Genomic DNA, 17,447 nt, shown 5'->3' with positions numbered 1-17,447 from the left:
GGACAGGCCCTAGGGTTTGCAAGACCCTGCGTTGAAAGTTGGGTGGAGCACTGGGTGATTTCGCCTGTGCTGCAGGTGCAGCCCCAGAATGCCTTCACAGCCGTTGCAGCGCCCAGATCCAGCCCGGGGACGCGCCAGTCTCTCGGTCCCCACACTCACCTGCACTCATCTCAGCGGCAGCTGGGAGGCGGTCCGGCGCTGCGGAAGCCAGAAGCTCCTGCCCGCAGGTGCCGCGCCCGCGCGTTCGCCCGCCCGCCCGCGGGTCCGCTGGCCTTGGGTAAGGTCCGCGCCCGCCCGCAGCGCCGCCGCAGCCCCCCGGCGCGCCGGCCCCGCCCCGCCGGCCCCGCCCCCGCCCCCTCCGGCCCCGCCCCTGCGAGCAGCTCCGCTCCACCCCGCCCTCGCCGTGATGCGGGAGGGACGCACCCTGGGAAGTGTAGGCTCAGCGCCCCCCGCCCCTCCGCCTTCGCGGCCCAGCCGCCTCATGGACTAACTACAAGTCCCGGCAGGCAGTGCGCCGCGCGCACGCGCAGGCAGGCAACGCTGCTGCGGCCTCCCGCAGTCGCTGGAAGGTCTCTGCGGGACTGTCCTCTTGGCCTAGCTGGCGTCCTGGCGGGTTAGATGGCGGCGGCGGTGACGGCTCTCGGGAGCCCGGGAGTGGCGTAAAGGGAGGCCCAGGGACAGACGCTTAGAGCAGCCCTTCTTGTGGAGCTGCAGGGGGCCCGAAGACCTGGGCCAAACTCCCCCCTTCTAGTTTACAGACGGGGAAACTGAGGCTGGGCGGGGTGCGCGAACTGGGATTCTGGCTCCGGGCCCCTGACTTCAAGCCTAGAACAGCACGCCGCCGACTCCCGGTGCCCTGCACTGGCTGGTGCCCGAGGAGGGGGTGCGTCCCACCCCAAGGTAGTCCTGGGGCCCCAGCACCCCCACTGTCACCGACTGACCTCTCTGTTGTCAGGCGCCTAGCACAAGGTGGGGTCCTGGTACAGGAGAGGGAAAGACTAGGGTTGGGATTTAGGAAATCAGGGGGAGCAAGCTGAACCTGCCTGGTAGTGACAAAAGGGGACTTTGGGGTGCAGCCTGGACTGGGGGAGCATTCAGGAGGCAGAGTCTCGGAACCTGGCCCGGCCGGGCGAGGTGGCGGGAGGACGTTTGGCTTGGGCCAAGGCTTTTGGGAGATGCTGACAAGAGGAGGGCTGACTGCAGGAAATGTGGACTTGAATGGATTATGGAAGCAGAAGCAGATGTTCTGACCTGCCCCTCACCACCGTCCACCTACCCCAGACAGGGGCTGTGGGAACAGGCGCAGTCCGTCAGAATCAGCCACAGGCCAGTCAGTCCCTGCCCCACGAACCCTGCCAGCTCTAATCCTTGCCCCTTGGACCCTTTTCCCAGGACACAAGTGCCCTGTGATGGAAGGAGCACTAGAAAACATCAAGATATCTCCCTCCGACCCAGCTTCCCCTCTTCAGTGCAACCTTGAACAAGACCCTTCCCTTATGTGGGCGTCAGGACCATGAAGCTGGGTAAAGGAGCCACTGTTGGCTGGGAGCTCCACAGCTGGGTCGTGGGTCTTGGCCCCGGCAGCAGCAGGCTGGCAGGGTTGCAGGCCCCGGGGAGCCGGACCACCTGGTGGGGAGCCTGGCTTCACCTGCTGGTGCAAGGTGTCTGTTCTGCCTCCATGTTCGTCACCCATCTAGACAGAGTTCCCGCCTTTTAGGGTGGGTGTGAGGATTACACTGGGTAACCCGTGCCCTGCACTGCTCTGAGTAGAGATCAGTAAACAGGTTTGACATTATCCTGCCTTTATTAGTAGGATTCTTACCCTCGCACACAGCCAGGTCAGTGTGGGGCACTCCACAAACACCTGTTGAATAAAGGGAGAGAGGACAGAGGAAGGAGAGACGGTGGGAGGGTGCCTGCCAGCAGTCACCCCCCCCCTCAGGGAGTTCTCTGCTGAGCCCCCAAGTCCTGCTTCTGCCCTGGCAGAAGCATCAGCACCTGTACCCTCCCCCACCCCGGTGTCTCCAAAGGCTCCTAAGAACCTTGTCAGGATGGCAAGGAGGCCACCATCATGCTAATGGCCATGGGGAAAACCAGGGTGTGGATGGGCACTTACTCCCAAGTCCCTGTGAGTCAGAGCATGGACGTAGGTGGCCTGGTTCCTGGCTGGTCCCAGGTCTCAGCCTACTATGTGGCTGTCCCGGGCCTCCCCATGGAGCTGGCCTTGCCTCTCCAAGCAGTCGCTGTAAGAGCAGCGACGGGCGAGTCCCAGCAGTTCCCAACCTGGAAGGACCTCGGTCTTGTGATTCTGGCACATTCTTTCACGAGGACAGAACCTAAGGCTCAGGGAGGTCCTGCCCAGAGTCACCCAGCAAACCAGCAGTATGGGAAGGGGGCTTGACCTAGGCCCCGTAGCCGTGCCACCAACCCTCGGCTCTCTCGGAGGGTCCCTGAGCCGGGGCGCTCTCGCTGGGGCAGGTCTGCTAGTGTGTCCTCTCCAGCGTAGAGCCCACTGACACTGATTTACCCAGGCTTTGGTTCTCCTCCCTGGCGCTATGCCCAGGTGTGACCTCGGGCAATCTGCTTGCTCTCTGTGCTTCATTTTTCTTATCCTTCAAAGCACTACCTCAACCCCAGTAGGACTTGTTAAAGGATAACGGAGTAATAGAAACACCTGGCAAAAAGTCAGGGCTCCATAAATGATGGTCGTTATCATTATTGATACGTTATTAAATCAGACCTGGAAGAGGGAGGTGCCATCACTTCTCCCAGAGACTTTTTTCTCTTTTTATGTGTATTTCTTACATCCACAGATCCATCATCCATCCATCCATCTGGCCTTGTGTCCACACTTTTTAAAAATATTTTATTTATTCATTTGAGAGAGAGCATGAAGAGTAGGGGGAGAGGGAGAAACAGACTCCCTGCTGAGCCAGGAGCCTGACGTGGAGCTCGATCCTAGGACACAGAGATCATGACCTGAGCTGAAGGCAGACGCTTAAACGCCTCAGCCACTTGGTGTCCTGCCCATCCACATTTATTGGACCCCTTTAGTGTACCAGGCACCGTTCCAGTGAAAAACAAAAAATAGATTTTTTTCTCAAGTCACATGTCTCACTGTAAAAAAAGCCGGGGCCTGAGGCCCAAGATGGGGGGGTGTCAGAGGGCCTTCAGGGGGCTCCATGACACAGAGAGGTCCCAGACAGACTAACAGTCAAACCAAGACCGTGTGATCTGTATTAAAAGCATGTACATTCAGAGGGACAGCCTGGGCCTGGGTGGGTGTGGATGCAGAAAGAGCACTAAGGCAATAGGAGCTTGCCCTCCTCCGCCATCCTCCTGCCAGGCTTACACCTCCTGCAGACAGAGGGACACCCTCATGCCCCCGTCCCCCAGCAGGCAATGTAGGGGTCTCCTTGGGGGCTTCTCCCACCTCAACATTTCATGGGGGGGAGGATGCCTTCAAACCCCTCCCAGGAGGGCGCCCCAGGCAGTGGCCCTGCTGTCCGCTCCCACCCCCGCCACCCAGCTCCATGCCCACTTTTGCCACAGACGCCTTTGCCCCATCAGTCCCACCTAATATTCACACGGTCCATTCAATTTAATCCTTCCACAGCCCTTGAAGCAGGGCTGTGGTCCTCTACCCTAGAGGCTTGGGGAGGGGACAGAGCCTGGCCAGGCCTCACTCGGGCAGCGTGTAAAGGGCCGAGCTTAACAAGGGCCCTATAGACTAGGTCAGAGCACCAGCCTCTGTCCCTCCCGGATGGGCCTTGGGTGCTGCTGCAGCCACCTTGAGGTGAGGAGGCTCTTGAGTGTGGACACTGCTTTGTGGTGGTGCTGGAAAGAAATCAGCGATGTAACTGGGCCAAGATGATGGGGCCGGGCAGTTCCAGGTTGCACAGGAGCCCGGGAGGGGACTGTAAGTGCCCCCGGGGGAAAGACTCTCTCCTTTTCATGACAAATGTTCCTGGGACAAGTGCAAACACCTGTCACTGTTCCGCAGGCCTACAAACTGCTTCAAAGTGAGGGTCATTTGTCCTGAGAGAGTGCATTGCCCTTCTGCGGAAGACCAGGGCCTTGGAAAGTACAGAATGTTGAGCGGTGGGGTGGGCCTGGGCATGGCTGGGTGGCAGTGCTGACCTCAGCAGTCTTCATCACGTAGAGATTTGGGTTGGGTTTCTAAGGTCAGTCCAGGAGGACCTGGGAGGGAGAGGGGCCAGCGACCCATGGGCCAGGGGCCTACTCTTATGGAGAAGAGCCTGGGTGGAGGGGTTCTGTCTTACCCCCAGGGGGGGCGGCCTCCTGTTCAGGTGCCAGGAGCCAAGAGTCAGTGGAATCTGCTCCCGAGAATGCCCAGGGCCAAGCCAGGTGAGGCGAGCAGTCAGGACCTGGGACAGCTCAGTGCCAGAAGACCCATCATCATCCTCATTTTGTAGACAGAGAAACAGAAGAGCTGGGATGCACACCTAGGCCCTTTTGAAGAGGCTGTGGGCCTTGGCACAGTGCCCCCAAGTCTGGCATCACTGCCAAGAGGCATTGGGGAGGCCAAGTAACAAGGCTGAGCACCTTGGGCCAAGGATGGGGTGCATGGCCCAAAGGAACAGACCCCTCTGGATCCAAGCCACGCCAGGCCCACTGCCCACCCTGAGCTGCTGGAAAGGCTTCTACCTTCACCTGGATAGCACATCCTTACCCTCTGGACTTCAGTGGAAATTCCCTCCTTTGAGGAGCCCCCTGACTAAGCCAGAGGCCACCTCTGCTCCCCGTGACCTTGCCAGTCACGGCCACATCACTCCCTGGTCTTGCCATCTGGCTTCTCTATGACTAGGTCATCCTGGGGTCTGCAGAAAAAACCCAGGGTGTTCTGAGCATCTCAAGTTCTACAGAACATCCTGGGGTCTCCAGCACACAGGTGAATAGCCACTGACCTATAGAATCAAGATGCTCCCCACTGTGATCTCCTTGGCGACCTCTCACCCAATATATGCAAGGGAAAAGAGGTCATACTCCCCTGAGCCCCTTCCCAACATTCCTGACCTTGCCCTGGGTCTACTCAGGCTTCCCACAAATTACTTCTACAGAGAGCAGCACAGGGGCGCTGAGCTCCCCTGGGGCCTGGTCTAGAAAGGTGTTGCCCTGAGAACCCAACTTTGCAGAAACCCCCCTAGTTGAAGTCACCCGGCTGGTGGAAACAGACTGAGTCCAGTGGCCCAGGAGGACCATGAGGCCCCTCTAGCCCTGCTCTCGCCGAAGCTGTGGGTTTTCTGTCCTTCCTCCACCTCCAAGTACAGCCTGAGAATTGATTTCCTTCACAGCCAAGTGGGGAAACAAATGAAATATGATTTCATTGTGGGCTCCTTCCAAGCACTCAATAATTTAAAAGCATGCCATATGAAACCCAGAGTAAAAATAACATGTGACTCACATCTTGGAGCCTTGCTCTCTCCAATGCACATCCACGCACCTGAACCAGAGCCCGACCCCGCCATCACACACCTATGTCTCACCAGAGTTCCCCAGGCGGGTGGTGAGGGGACTTGTGCTGGTGTGGGTCACAGGTGCCCTCTAGTCTGCATCAGGGAGCTGTCCCACACTTAAATCTGCCTGGTTCACTCTGCATGCTTTGGTAGCCCAGGAAGCTATCATGGAAAAGTCTCGAGAGCTGGCTGATCGTGGTGATGGAAGGAAGTTGGAGACGTGGGTCTAATGCTGGAAAGGACTCCATGCAAGACCTGCTGATCAGAAAGCCTTTTCTTTAATTAAGTCATGTGCATGTGCAGCAGACATGGATGAGGAGAGTCAGGAGAGAGAGAGAACGAGAGTGAGAGGGTAGAGCGAGCTCAGAGGCAGGGTGACACGTTGAATGAGCCCCTAGTGTACTGGGTCCTTTTAAGAGGCTAGAGATCAGAAGCGCTGGTCTGGACCATGGGGAGTGATGGGAGTCTGCAGATGGAAAGCCCGGACACTCTGGCTGTGGAACGAAGCACACGGAGCAGCCCTTTCAACAGCACAAATTTTGGGACGCTGGGTTGCTCTGTCAGTGAAGCATCTATCTCCTGATTTCAGCTCAGGTGGTGATCTTGGGGACCTGAGATCGAGCCCCAGGTCAGGCTCTGAGCTCAGCTGGGAGACAGTCTGCTTGAGATTCTCTCCCTACCCCCCAAAACAAATAAATAAATCTTTAAAAAATAAATAAGAGAGATTTGTCCTCCCACTGTCCTGGAGGCCAGGTGTCTGAGATGCTCCCAATTCCCAGGGAGGGTCCTTCCTTGCACTTCTCCCAGTTCCCAGGGCTGGTGGCAGCCCTGCTCCAATCTCTCCTCCCCGTGTGTCCCTCCTCTTCCTGTAAGGACACCAGTCCTGGAGTTTAGGGCCCAACTCCCACATAGCCTCATCAAGTCACACCGGTGATGACCTTATTCCCAAAGAAGCTCAGCTCACGGGTCCTGAGGGTGGGGGCTTCAGCATCTCCTTAGCTTCCACCCCCACCCCACCCAGCGTCATGCCCTATGAGGGTCAGAGAAGAGAGCTTCAGGTCTAAGGCATCCCAATAGGAGTGGAGAAACCTGGGACTCAGAGGAATGAGGTCACCCCGGGAGCCAGGTCCCAGCAGGCCGGAGTCCCCTGCTGTCCCCAGCTTGCTGATGACAAGGTGGACACCCGGACACGCAGAGGATGCAGGGGCAGCCCTCCCAGATGGGGAGACCAGCTTTTGTTCTAGGCGGTGAAAGTCTCCTCTTTGAAGCTTCGTGTGACACCTCCTCGTTCTTGGTCCCAGGCCCATCAGAGCCAGGCACTCATCACCACCTAACACCAGGGGTGTGGGTGTAGGTTTTGGGTGGGTGAAGGGTTTTGAGGGAGACTAGTCACTGCCTCACCTCCTGCAGGGTTACCAAGCATCTTGCTCCAGCACCCCTTTCCAGCCCTGACATTGAGCACCACTCAGTGTTACACACGGCGGTGGAGTGGGGGGCTTGGGTCATGAGGCTAAGAGTTGTGCAGAAGCCACGCAGCAAGGACAGGCCTGACTGAGGCCAGATATGGGTTCCTCCAATGACCATCACAGGACACTCACTGCTAGAATTTGGGGGGGGGGCTCTGACCAAGCTGCTGTGAGCAAACACTGGACTTCGTGGTTCACTGATAATGCCAAAAGCCACTGGTGGAGGATGCTGAAAGATGCACATTCTGTTATCTTCATAATACAAACAAAAGCAAACAGTGCCCTCCCACACTAACCTTACCTGTCCTCGCATGACCTTCTTAGTCATATTTCTTGGAAGAAGCATCTACGCTTGCTGTCTGCACTGCCTCACCTCCCATTCACTCAAAAATCACCTCCCACCACCACCCAGCTGCTCTCAGCCACACAACTTGAGGGCCCCCTTGGGGCTCCATCCAGTGGACAAGTCTCTGCTGAAGCTGATCTGCTATCTCTGCAGATCCCACACCAGCCACCTTTCCTGAACCTTCCATTGTCTCCTGCTCAGTTTCTCCTCCCTGTCCCCATCACTGGTTTATCCCTCCCTGACCCCCTCTTGGAGGGTCTCAGGAGACCCCCTTCTCACCATGCCCATCCTCCTTTGACAGGCAAAAGCACACCCACCTACTTCTGTGGTGGTCAGTTTCATGGGTCAGTTCAGCCAGGCTGTGGTCCCTAGTATCATCCACCCACTGACCCATCCATCTGTCCATCCACCCACCAATCCATCCATCATCCACCAACCCACCCACCCATCTGTCCATCCACCCATTCATCCATCACCTCACTCATCCATCCATCCATCCATCCATCCAAAATCCATCCATCCATCCATCCATCCATCCATCCATCATCTATCCATCCACCCATCGTCCACCCACCCATCCATCTATCCATGCATCCTTTCATCCATGCATCCTTTTATCCATCCATTCATCATCCATCCATCCACCCATTCATCAATCCATCAACCCACTCATCCATCCATTATCCACCCACTCACACACCCATCTTTCCATCACCCATGCATCCACCCACCTATCATCTGTCCATACCCATTGTCCACCCACCTGTCCTTCTATACATGCATCCTTTCATCCATGTATCCTTTTATCCATCCATTCATCATCAATCCATCCATCCAGCCATCCACCATCCATCCATCCATCTCTGTTTGTTCTCTTTGGAGAACCCAGACTGATACAACCTCTGACTATGACAGCTCTGGGGCTCCAGGTACCTCAACTTCAGGCCCCAAGCTCAGCTTGGTCCTCAGTATCTCCCTCCTCCTCGCACCTCCAGAAATAGTGCCTCCAGCTATGCCATTGCTCTCTCTGACACCCACGAATCCTTCTGAGGGCTTCTTTCCCTGGCTTTTCACATATCCATCCTACCTCCAAATCCTTCCACTTATACCCAGCTCCTTGCAGAATCCTGGTCTAAGCCCTCTCTCACCTGGACAGTTACAGTCTTCCCCTTCTGGTCTTTCCACTCCCACTCCCAGCCCTCAATTCCTTCCCCTGCAGCTAAGGCCTCTGGGGATGCCTCTACTTGTGGCTTCCTATTGATCTTATTATAGCATCCTTGGTACCCTTTCCATGGCTGCCCTGGTGCATCTTTGCCATCCAGTTTCCCCCACTGGGCTCCCTCCATTTCAGCTGCCCTGCCTGCTTCCGACACTTGAATTCAGGCAGCTCACTCTTGCCTCAGCCTTGCCACATCTGTTCCCTTGCTTGGACTCTCTGGCCTCATCCTTCACCTGGAAATGCCCTGTTCTTTAAGATATCAGATGATTGCTGTTTACTTAGAGACACTCTGCAGGACCCCACACCCCTATCTAAATTAGATTCCCCCATCATAATTTCTTCTCCTGCCCTTTACCCTTCCTGGTCCCACTGACCATACATATCTTTGTGTATGCCTGTGTGTGCATTTGTGCATGTGTCTGCATGTGTGCACACCTGTGTGTGACCCCTCTTCCTCCATCAGACTGCGAGTTCCATGAGGACAGGGACTGTGTATCCTGTTTGTTGCATTTATAGCCAGAAACCCAATGTTTGGCACATAGTTGGTGCTTAATGAATACTTTCTGAGTGATCAAGGGGCCAAAGCTTATAAAAGCAATGAGGGTGTGGGTGGAGGAGTTGTGACAGCTCAGGATGTCACCAGGACAGGCTAGTGACAGGGAAGGAACATTTTGTCACCATCATGGAGGGCAGGCAGGGAAAGGACTTGGCTGTATTCCTGAGGAGCAGCATGCCTAATCCCTCTGGTGGGCCACCCCTTTGCCTCAGGCTTCAGTAGGTCATGGCTCTCCAAATGCTCCTCTCCTCACCCCCTTCACCTGCCAGCCCTGTTCCCATCCCACTGTCTCCCACCTCTGGACCTAGGTCCCATTGCTCCACTGAAAGCTTCCCTCTCCCCTTCTGTTTGGCCAACTCCCACCAATCCATAAGCTTTGGTCCAGGCATCACCTGCAGGAAGCCCTCTCTGACCACTGGGCTGAGCTGGGTAGTCCTCTGGGTTCCCACGAGTGCTGAGACTGCCTGATTACCAGTCTGCTCACATGAGATTGCTGATGAGTGTCCTTATGTCCCACACAAGATGGTGAGCTTTGAATGTTGTGAGAGCCTCAGAGAAAGACTGGGATCTCAAGGACCAGGAAGGACAGGTAAAGGATGGGGCCAGACAGTCCTGGTAGGGGATGGTGTTTGATTTATTTTAACTCCAGTTCCTGGAGTCCTAACTTGTTCTGGAGAGTACTGGGGGTGTCTTTCAGGATAAACTTTAATAGAGAAAGATTCGAAAACAGTGAGTAAGAAAGTGGGGTTAAGGGAAACTAGGTAAAGAATAGACGGAAATTGGAGCTGAGGTCCTGCCCCTGACCCCTGTCCTGGGTGGGGACTCCAGCAGAGGGCAGCCCCACCTGAGCCCCAGCAGAGAGTGGAAGCGGTCTGTTCCATGACGCTCTCTGTCCACAGGATTATAAACAGTTGCTGAGAAGAGGTGTGGCTGTCCTGTCCTTCCAGATCCCATGGGGTGAGGAGCCTGACTTCACCCACACCCCACAGCAAACCACACCATCCCTCCCTTCCTGTCCCTTTGTGGGGCTAGCCACAGAGGCCTGGGCCAGACTGTGGGCCGGCACACGGAAGGCCTGGCCCGCGGTGAGTGATGAGCAAGTGTTTCCCAGAAGGAACTTAGCTGGGTTCATGAAGAGGCATATTTTGTAACAGAAAAGTGACACATAATTTCATGGGGGAAAAAATGCTACTGATAACCTTAAAAAAACAAAACAAAACAAAAACTACCGGTTATATCACCAGCAAAAATGGGTTTATTTGGGAATAGCAGAGAATTGCAAGGGAGAATCGAGAATGTAAGACAAAGCCATATGAGATTCTGGGGAACAAAAGACGGGAAGCTCTTTTATGGAGGAAAAGGGGGGTGGGAGAGCTGTTCTAACAGAAAGTCTAGTGGATGAAACTGGAAGTACAAAGCATACTGGTTTCTCATTGGCTGGGTTGTGGCAGTGTCTGGACTGTAGCAGTGTCTCATTGGCTAAGCTGTGATGTCTCATTGGTTGGGCAGTGTCAGTGTCTGGATGTGGCTCTCTCTCATTGCCTGGGCTATGGCTCTCTCTCATTGGCTAGGCTATGGCAGTGCCTCATTGGCTGGGTGGTGACTCTCTTTCTCGTTGGTGGGCTGTGACAGTCTCATTGGCTGGGCTGTGGCAGTGTCTAGCTGGCTGGACTGTAGCAGTCTCTCATTGGCTGAGCTGTGATGTCTCATTGGCTGGGCAGAGTCAGTGTCTGGACTGTAGCTATCGCTCATTGGCTGGGCTGTGGCAGTGTCTCATTGGCTAGACTATTGCTGAGGAAGGAGGAAACCTTCCTGGTCCAAGGTACATCTCTTTCTGTTGGGTATGCAATTGACCAGGAATGATAGGGCTGGGAGCTCCCGGTTCAGGGCTCCCAAACCTCTTATAAAGATTTCCTTCTATTAGTTTTCACTCTAGCATCCGCTTCCCAGGATACTGTTCTGAGGGAAGCCTTACTGTTTCAAGGCCCATCAGTCCCTTTGCTCTCTCCCCCTCCCCGCATGGCGGAGTCCTCAAATTACAGGCACACCAGCAGGGAGCCCTGAATTCCTCCAGCCCACAGAGGGGGACAGACAATGTCTCAGCAAAGCATACCCGGGCGCCTTTAGCTTTCACGCACCACGAAGGGTCAGATAGGAAGGGACAGTTTCACGCAGGGCCTTTAACCATATCGCACCCTTTCGTGATAGTTGAGGCCCTGGCTTCAGAGACTGGACAGTTTGTGATCATGATCTGATGAAGCTTGTGAGCGTGTAGAGTGCAATAGTCCATCGGGGGCTCCTTGGTCTCTGCTTCCTGACTGCTGCTTATCTAACTCCCATTTCCCTCGCTGTCACTCTCTCACAGTGTCTGAATTTCTGTTCAGAGGCCACCATTCCTCCCCAACGCAGCCCACAGACTTCCCAGCAGCTGGCCCTTGCTCAGAAGGTCCTGAAGGGTCTAAGATTGACAAAGTTCAGATACAGATACACCAATCAGCACTGAGGACTCCCTGGACACTGGACTTTTTCTAGGAATGGAACACAACACAGCTCAGACCACTGGCAGGTGAGCAGTGCCTTGCTGAGGAATGGTGGAAAAGATGTTCCTGACCTTGAGGACAGATCTCCCGGAGACCCCCCTCTCCTGGTGTGGATGTTGTGGTGGTAGATGTACACCAGTGACAGATGTTGCAATTTTGTCCCCACACAGGAATTTAGCCAGATGCAGCTGTGGAGAAGTGGGGCCAGAGTTCCTGGATCAAGCCAATCCTGAGGCCCACGTACTTCTGGATGTCCAGGTCCAAGAACCAAGGAAAACCTTTCGTTTGAGCCACTTGGATTTGAGTTTGTTGTTGTTTATAATACCTTCAAGCCCCTGAGTCATCAGTGTTTGTGACATCACCAAAACAAACAGGTTTAGAATGGTGACAGGCTCTCCCTCCAGATGGCACGTTGTTTAGATTGCTTCTGACTTAAGCAGCAGAATCATCTGAGGAGCCCTCACTGCTCACCTGCCATGCTTGGGGAATTCCAGGGAGCCTATGGCTTACCTGACCCCTTGTCAGAGCTGTGAAGAAGAGTGACACCACTCGACTCTACTCCAGACAAGACTCAAGGAGAAAAAGCTATCTCCCACATGTCAGGGAAACCCCTTAGAATTCAGCTCACTGAGAAAAGAAAGGAGATACATGTCATGGGGGTGCTCCCTGGGTTCCCAATTTTCCACCCAATGGGGTGGGTAGAAAATCATACATACCACAGTCTACGTTCAATTTATGAATAATTGACCACAGCATCCATATAGGCTCCTGAGGAAGAGCTCAGACCAGGGGTTCCATTTTGTAGCAAGGAAGGTGACACTGAACCCTAGACCATGGGATCCACTTTTTCTGCCTCTAACTACATCTCTCCAGCTGATAGAATGGCCCATCCAAGGATTGGTGTGGGATTGTCCACGGTGTTCCCTTTATCCAGGATGTAGTATGTGCCCTGAGCCAACAGGTGGCACATGGGGCCCAAGACAGGGGGCGGAAGCGTGACCGGTCCCTGCTGCTCCTTCTGGGCAACTTCCATGTAGTGTGGGCTGCCAGCTCTGCGGGCTTGGCTGGCCTGGCGGTCCTGGTCCAGGGCGGGCAGAGGGGATGGTGACATCCGGGGACAAATGATCTCTGCGACATTTGAGCTGCAGCTTGTTCCCGGGCCCACCAGAGGCTATGGTCGAAGAATGGGAAGAATGGGGGGAATGGGAGAGCCTCAGGGAACTCAAGTGTGCAACCTGACCTACCCTCTAGACAGCAAGCCCTCTGCTTTCCTGCACTCAGTGGGAGAGAGACGAAGAGAGACAGAGAGACAGACACAGAGAGAGACCGAGACAGAGTAAGAGAGACACACAGAGATAGAGAGAAGGACAGAGAGAGACACAGAGACATAGAGAGATGGAGACAGACTCAGAGACAGAGACAGAGGGACAGAGGGACAGAGTGGGCAACCCTGGGCTCAGGTCTGAGGAGGGGGGCTCTGCAGTGGGCAGCGCTGAGAACAGATATGGGGCACTCTGGGTGGAGGGACCTGACAGTCTCCTTGCTGGAGGCAGGTGTGGGGCACACATCACTGGGGGCCGGGAGGACGAGGAAATTGACTGACTTAGCAGGGCTCTGGCTCCTGAGACACGGCTCTAAGATGGGCCTGGTCGAGTAAGGACTTGGAGGAGCCTGGCTATGGTTTGGTGAAGGAGAGTCCTCACCGCGCACCCTGGGGTCGGATCAGAACAGCACGGGCTGGGGGCCGCAGGCTGCATGGACCAGCCCGGCAGTGCAGACCTGGCCTCGGCTGCCCACCTCCCTGGCACAGGCACTGAGCTCATGGTTGAAGAACCTGGTTCGGAGATGTGATGGGGCCATGTGCATGTGAAAATTTGGAGAACTGCACACCAAGGCAAAGGAATTGTTTTCTGTGTGTAAAGTCTGTAAAAAAAATAATAAAAGTTACAGCAAACACGCCCCCTGTGCTGGGCACACAGGCTTTGACTTGTGCTCCAGCCCTAACTCTGTGTGATGAGCCCTCTGAGCTGAAGGCAGAGACCAGTGGTCCCAGGGGGCCTGGCAAAGGTAGCCCAAGGGTTCGTACCAGAGCGAGGTAAGACAGTGGCCAACCTTCCCCTGGGGGTGTCCCCACCCCCACACCGTGCCTTTCTTGGGTTCTCCTGGGCCCCTGCCTCACCTGTGGCCTTGCTGTGCTGTCTTTCCTGAGTCCCTGCAAGAGGCAGCACTTGGGGGCACCAGAGAGCTAGGCTCAGCCCCTGTAGGGCCCTGTTGTGCTGCCAGACCCAGATGAGCTTCCTGATCCTTCAGAGCCTCAGTTTACCCACCTGTAAAACGGGGATGATAACAGGATGGTTGAGGGAGAATAAGACAAGAAGAAGGGAGAGCTACAGGGGCCTGAGCAATCAGGCAGGACCTGCCCTGATGACCAGGACCTATGAGTTTTATATAATTGATTGATTGATTGATTTAAAAAGACTGGAACTCAAATGAACAGGTAGATGAGGGACCCCTAGGGCTCCCAGATGGACTCAAAGGGACAGGCAGGGGTGGGGAGGAGAACGCTAGGACAGAGCTGGGGACACCTAGGCTCAGAGAGGGTGAGCACCCTGCTGGAGGCCACACAGCCAGCCGTCAGCAGAACCGGGAACATCACCAAGATCAAGGGATTTCTACTCCCCTGTGCTTTTTTAGTGGATTGTAAGGGGCCTGCCAGATCATGTGTGAGGTCACTCTCTTCCTTGTTCTTCCAGAAAATCAGGTCCCATTTCTCATTTGCTCTACCCAGGTGCAAACAGCCCCGCGGCAGTCCTGTGTTTCTCTCGACAAAGGAGGAGCTGACTTTCCAGGGTGCCAGGGGGAAGGGAGTGGATGGCCCCCATCACCGAGGGCACTGCTCCCTGTCGGCCACCCTGAGGTCGCTGGCTTCACTCTGGAGACGAGAAAACTGAGGCTCAGGGAAGGTGTGCCCTCCCCTGCCTGGGTCAGCTGGAAGCCAGCACGTGGCAGAGTCTGTAGATATGTGGACCTCAAGTGGCTGGGTGCCACTGCCGTGGTCTGGAGCATGTTCTGTTCTTTCCTGCATTTGAACACCCTTCTGGGGTGTGTGTGTGCGGGGCTGTGATTTTTAGTGTCTTGTGAAACACACATTTATCACAGTTTCTATGGTTCAGGGGTTCCCGTGGGGCTGTAGTCAGGCTGTCGCTGGGACTGTGGTCCCCTCCAAGGTCTGTCAGGGGAGAGGGCTTCTGAGCTTGCTCACATACGAGCCCCATTTTTGAGATAGAAAACAGAAGCTTAGCGGGGTTAGGGGTCCGACTGAAATATCGCCTAAGGGGTCAGAGGCAGGTGCATTGATTGGCCTCGTTCCACCGCCCACCTGCCTCCTCTGCCAGGTGGGTCCGGCTGAGGGGCAGCACATGCCTGTCCAGGTCGGAAGGACACCTGCTCTCTCTCTGACGACAAGTGCCACCATTCCATAAATGTGGCTCTGCTGAGTCCTGGCATGGCCTGGCATGACTGGTTCCTGCCCTGACTTCACACATGTCCCTTACTTACACCAGGAGGGGACATTGGCCTGGTGTCTGATGCAGGTGGGACTGGAGACAGATGTGCAGCTGAAGTCCTTACTCTCTTCTCCATCACTCCCCTGCCTGTCTGCAGCAGCCGAAAGCTAGCGCAGGGCCCTATCTGGAGGCAGTGAGCCGATGACCTCATCCTGAAAAGCACACCACGGGCATGAGCCACACTGTGGCTAATCCCGAGTCCTGCTGGTGGGGCCTGGCTGTCGGCGTGCTGGCTCCACTCACCGCAGTGTGAGCTCAGGTTCGCTGCACCCCCCTGCACTCCTCACTCTTAGGACGGTGTGGCCAGAAGCCCACCTTCGGGGGTGGGGGGTGGGGGAGCTGTGTGGTCAGGGGAGGTGACCCATGTGAGCGGCAAGCACAGTGGGCACAGGCTGGGGACCATGCCAGATCACTGCAAGGGAGCTGTAGCCTCACCCATCATTGAGTTGGTCGTGCCATTGCATGATCAAGGGGGGATCCGGGGTAGGACGAGAGCCAGGTGAACCCCAGCTCACCACCTGCTGGCTGAGTCGTGGCTTTCATCAATGGAAGGGTGGTTAGAACAGCAGGGCCTCGGGCACCCCCCTAGGTGTGAGACCCACCCAGAGCAAGGATCAAGGTGGCCTTTGTGCTCTGGCTCTGGTTTTCCACTAGAGGGCGGTGTTGGGCGGGAGCCATCACTCCAGGTTTGGACCTGTGTGGGGCAGGGAGCTGGCAGGATGCCTTGGTCTGGATGGGGGAAACTGAGGCCCAGTTGTTGGGGTTGGGGACTTGCTCAAAGCCACACAAGGAGAGAATGCCACCCCCGCCCCAGACTCCCTGGGCTCATCTGTGGGCTTGTTTGTAATGGGGCATGTGGGCAGAGACACCAGAGGCAGGTGACTCCTTAAGGAACCATAATCTGGGGGGGGGGGGTGTCAGAGGATCTCGAGCCTGGAACCACTGGTGTCATCAACTCCAGGAGCCTGAATTTCAAGGGTCTGCTGCCCACCCTCCTGCTCAGAAAAGCCTTTGTTCCTACACTTGCATCCAAAGGATGGTTTTTATTATCACATCGATGGCATTTTTTCTGATTACAGAAATATCACCTTCAGGTTATGAAAGCAATCCACACCGAAGCCACGGAGTGTCATGAATGGTTTGTCGCCTACACTGTCACTTTGACGACCACCGTGAACATCCTTTTCCCCTCCGTTTGATTTTGCTTCTCTAAAGAAGAACATTTTCAAAAGCAGACTGGGGCTCCAGTGATCTGTGGTGTGTGAACCCCCACCCCACTCTGGAGGCTGCGTTGAGAATATCTTCATGTGCTCAGTCACGGTCCTGCCAGGACCCAGCCCCTCCTAGCACCCCCACGCTGGGACCACGGATCCCCTGAGGGACTCCAGGCCACGTGTCGGGGGTGTGATGAGGACAGCCCTGTGCCCCAGTCAGAAGAAGCAAGCTCAAGTCCATGGCCGTGGGGTGTGTGTGACCCCCCCCCTTCGTGTGGAGAGCTGGGATGGCAGCTGCTGGAGGCACCCGGGTCATCCCTGGTCCCCGCCTGCTGATGTTTCACTCCGGCCGCAGGCAGTGCTGTGTATCCCAGAGAGAACTGGACCCAACGGTCCTTTCTGCACACACCTGCTCACATTCTGGATCTCCTAGCCTCCGTGGGTCCTCTGCACTTGGCCATGTGTGCCCTCAGGGCTCCCCCACGAGGCACAAACCTTGTCTTGCAAACGGCCCTGTCCAGCCATGTCCAGTTGTGTCTCCTCGGGTGACAGGTGGTGAGGTCAGCCTTTTCAGGTCACGGCTGCTGAAAGGAAGGTGCACTTGGCTTTATTTTTTATTTTTTTTTTTTAAGCAAGATTTCTAATATGGTCTCTAAAAGATGAAGACAATACATTTAGGACTCAGGTGCTTTTTTTGTTTTTTTCCCCAAGCCAAACTGTATCCAGCTTTATTAAAGATATTTTTCATAAACAACCATGGCATTTCAGGCAGGACATGGGCAGACAATCGTTAATGGTATACAACAACTTTCAAACTCCCTTCGTCAATGGACTACCAAAATCAGAAAGCCACTATAAAACCCAATGCAGTCTTCATGTGATGCTCGGAGCAGGGATGTTTAGAGTGAGGGCGGACAGTTCACATTTAGCATGTTGTTTAACAACTTTTCACAAGCCGACCCTGACTTTCAGGAGATGATATGAAAATGGCAGGATTATCCATCTGAAGATCCACGAGCTAAAAAAGGACCTCCTTTGAGGGACGCCATCTCAGTGGTGACAC

The 17,447-nt window shown here is 55.2% G+C and overlaps 1 protein-coding gene across 1 annotated transcript in view; it reads right to left on the bottom strand.

Annotated features, from left to right (window-relative positions):
• The window catches only part of ABLIM2 (actin binding LIM protein family member 2), a 135,684-nt gene extending 135,365 nt beyond the window's left edge, over positions 1-319 (bottom strand). Inside the window, exon 1 of the mRNA XM_045075259.1 lies at positions 160-319. Within this exon, the coding sequence (XP_044931194.1) occupies positions 160-169 (10 nt within the window). The 5' untranslated portion in view covers positions 170-319. The remainder of the gene's footprint in view (positions 1-159) is intronic.
• Positions 320-17,447: the final 17,128 nt, after the last annotated feature.

The sequence above is a fragment of the Mustela putorius genome, unplaced genomic scaffold, assembly GCF_011764305.1.
Source record: "Mustela putorius furo isolate JIRA1106 unplaced genomic scaffold, ASM1176430v1.1 tig00000083_pilon_pilon_pilon, whole genome shotgun sequence".
Taxonomy (NCBI): domain Eukaryota; kingdom Metazoa; phylum Chordata; class Mammalia; order Carnivora; family Mustelidae; genus Mustela; species Mustela putorius.
Note: the sequence above shows the minus strand (reverse complement) of the source record. Positions and strands in the feature narration are given on the sequence as shown.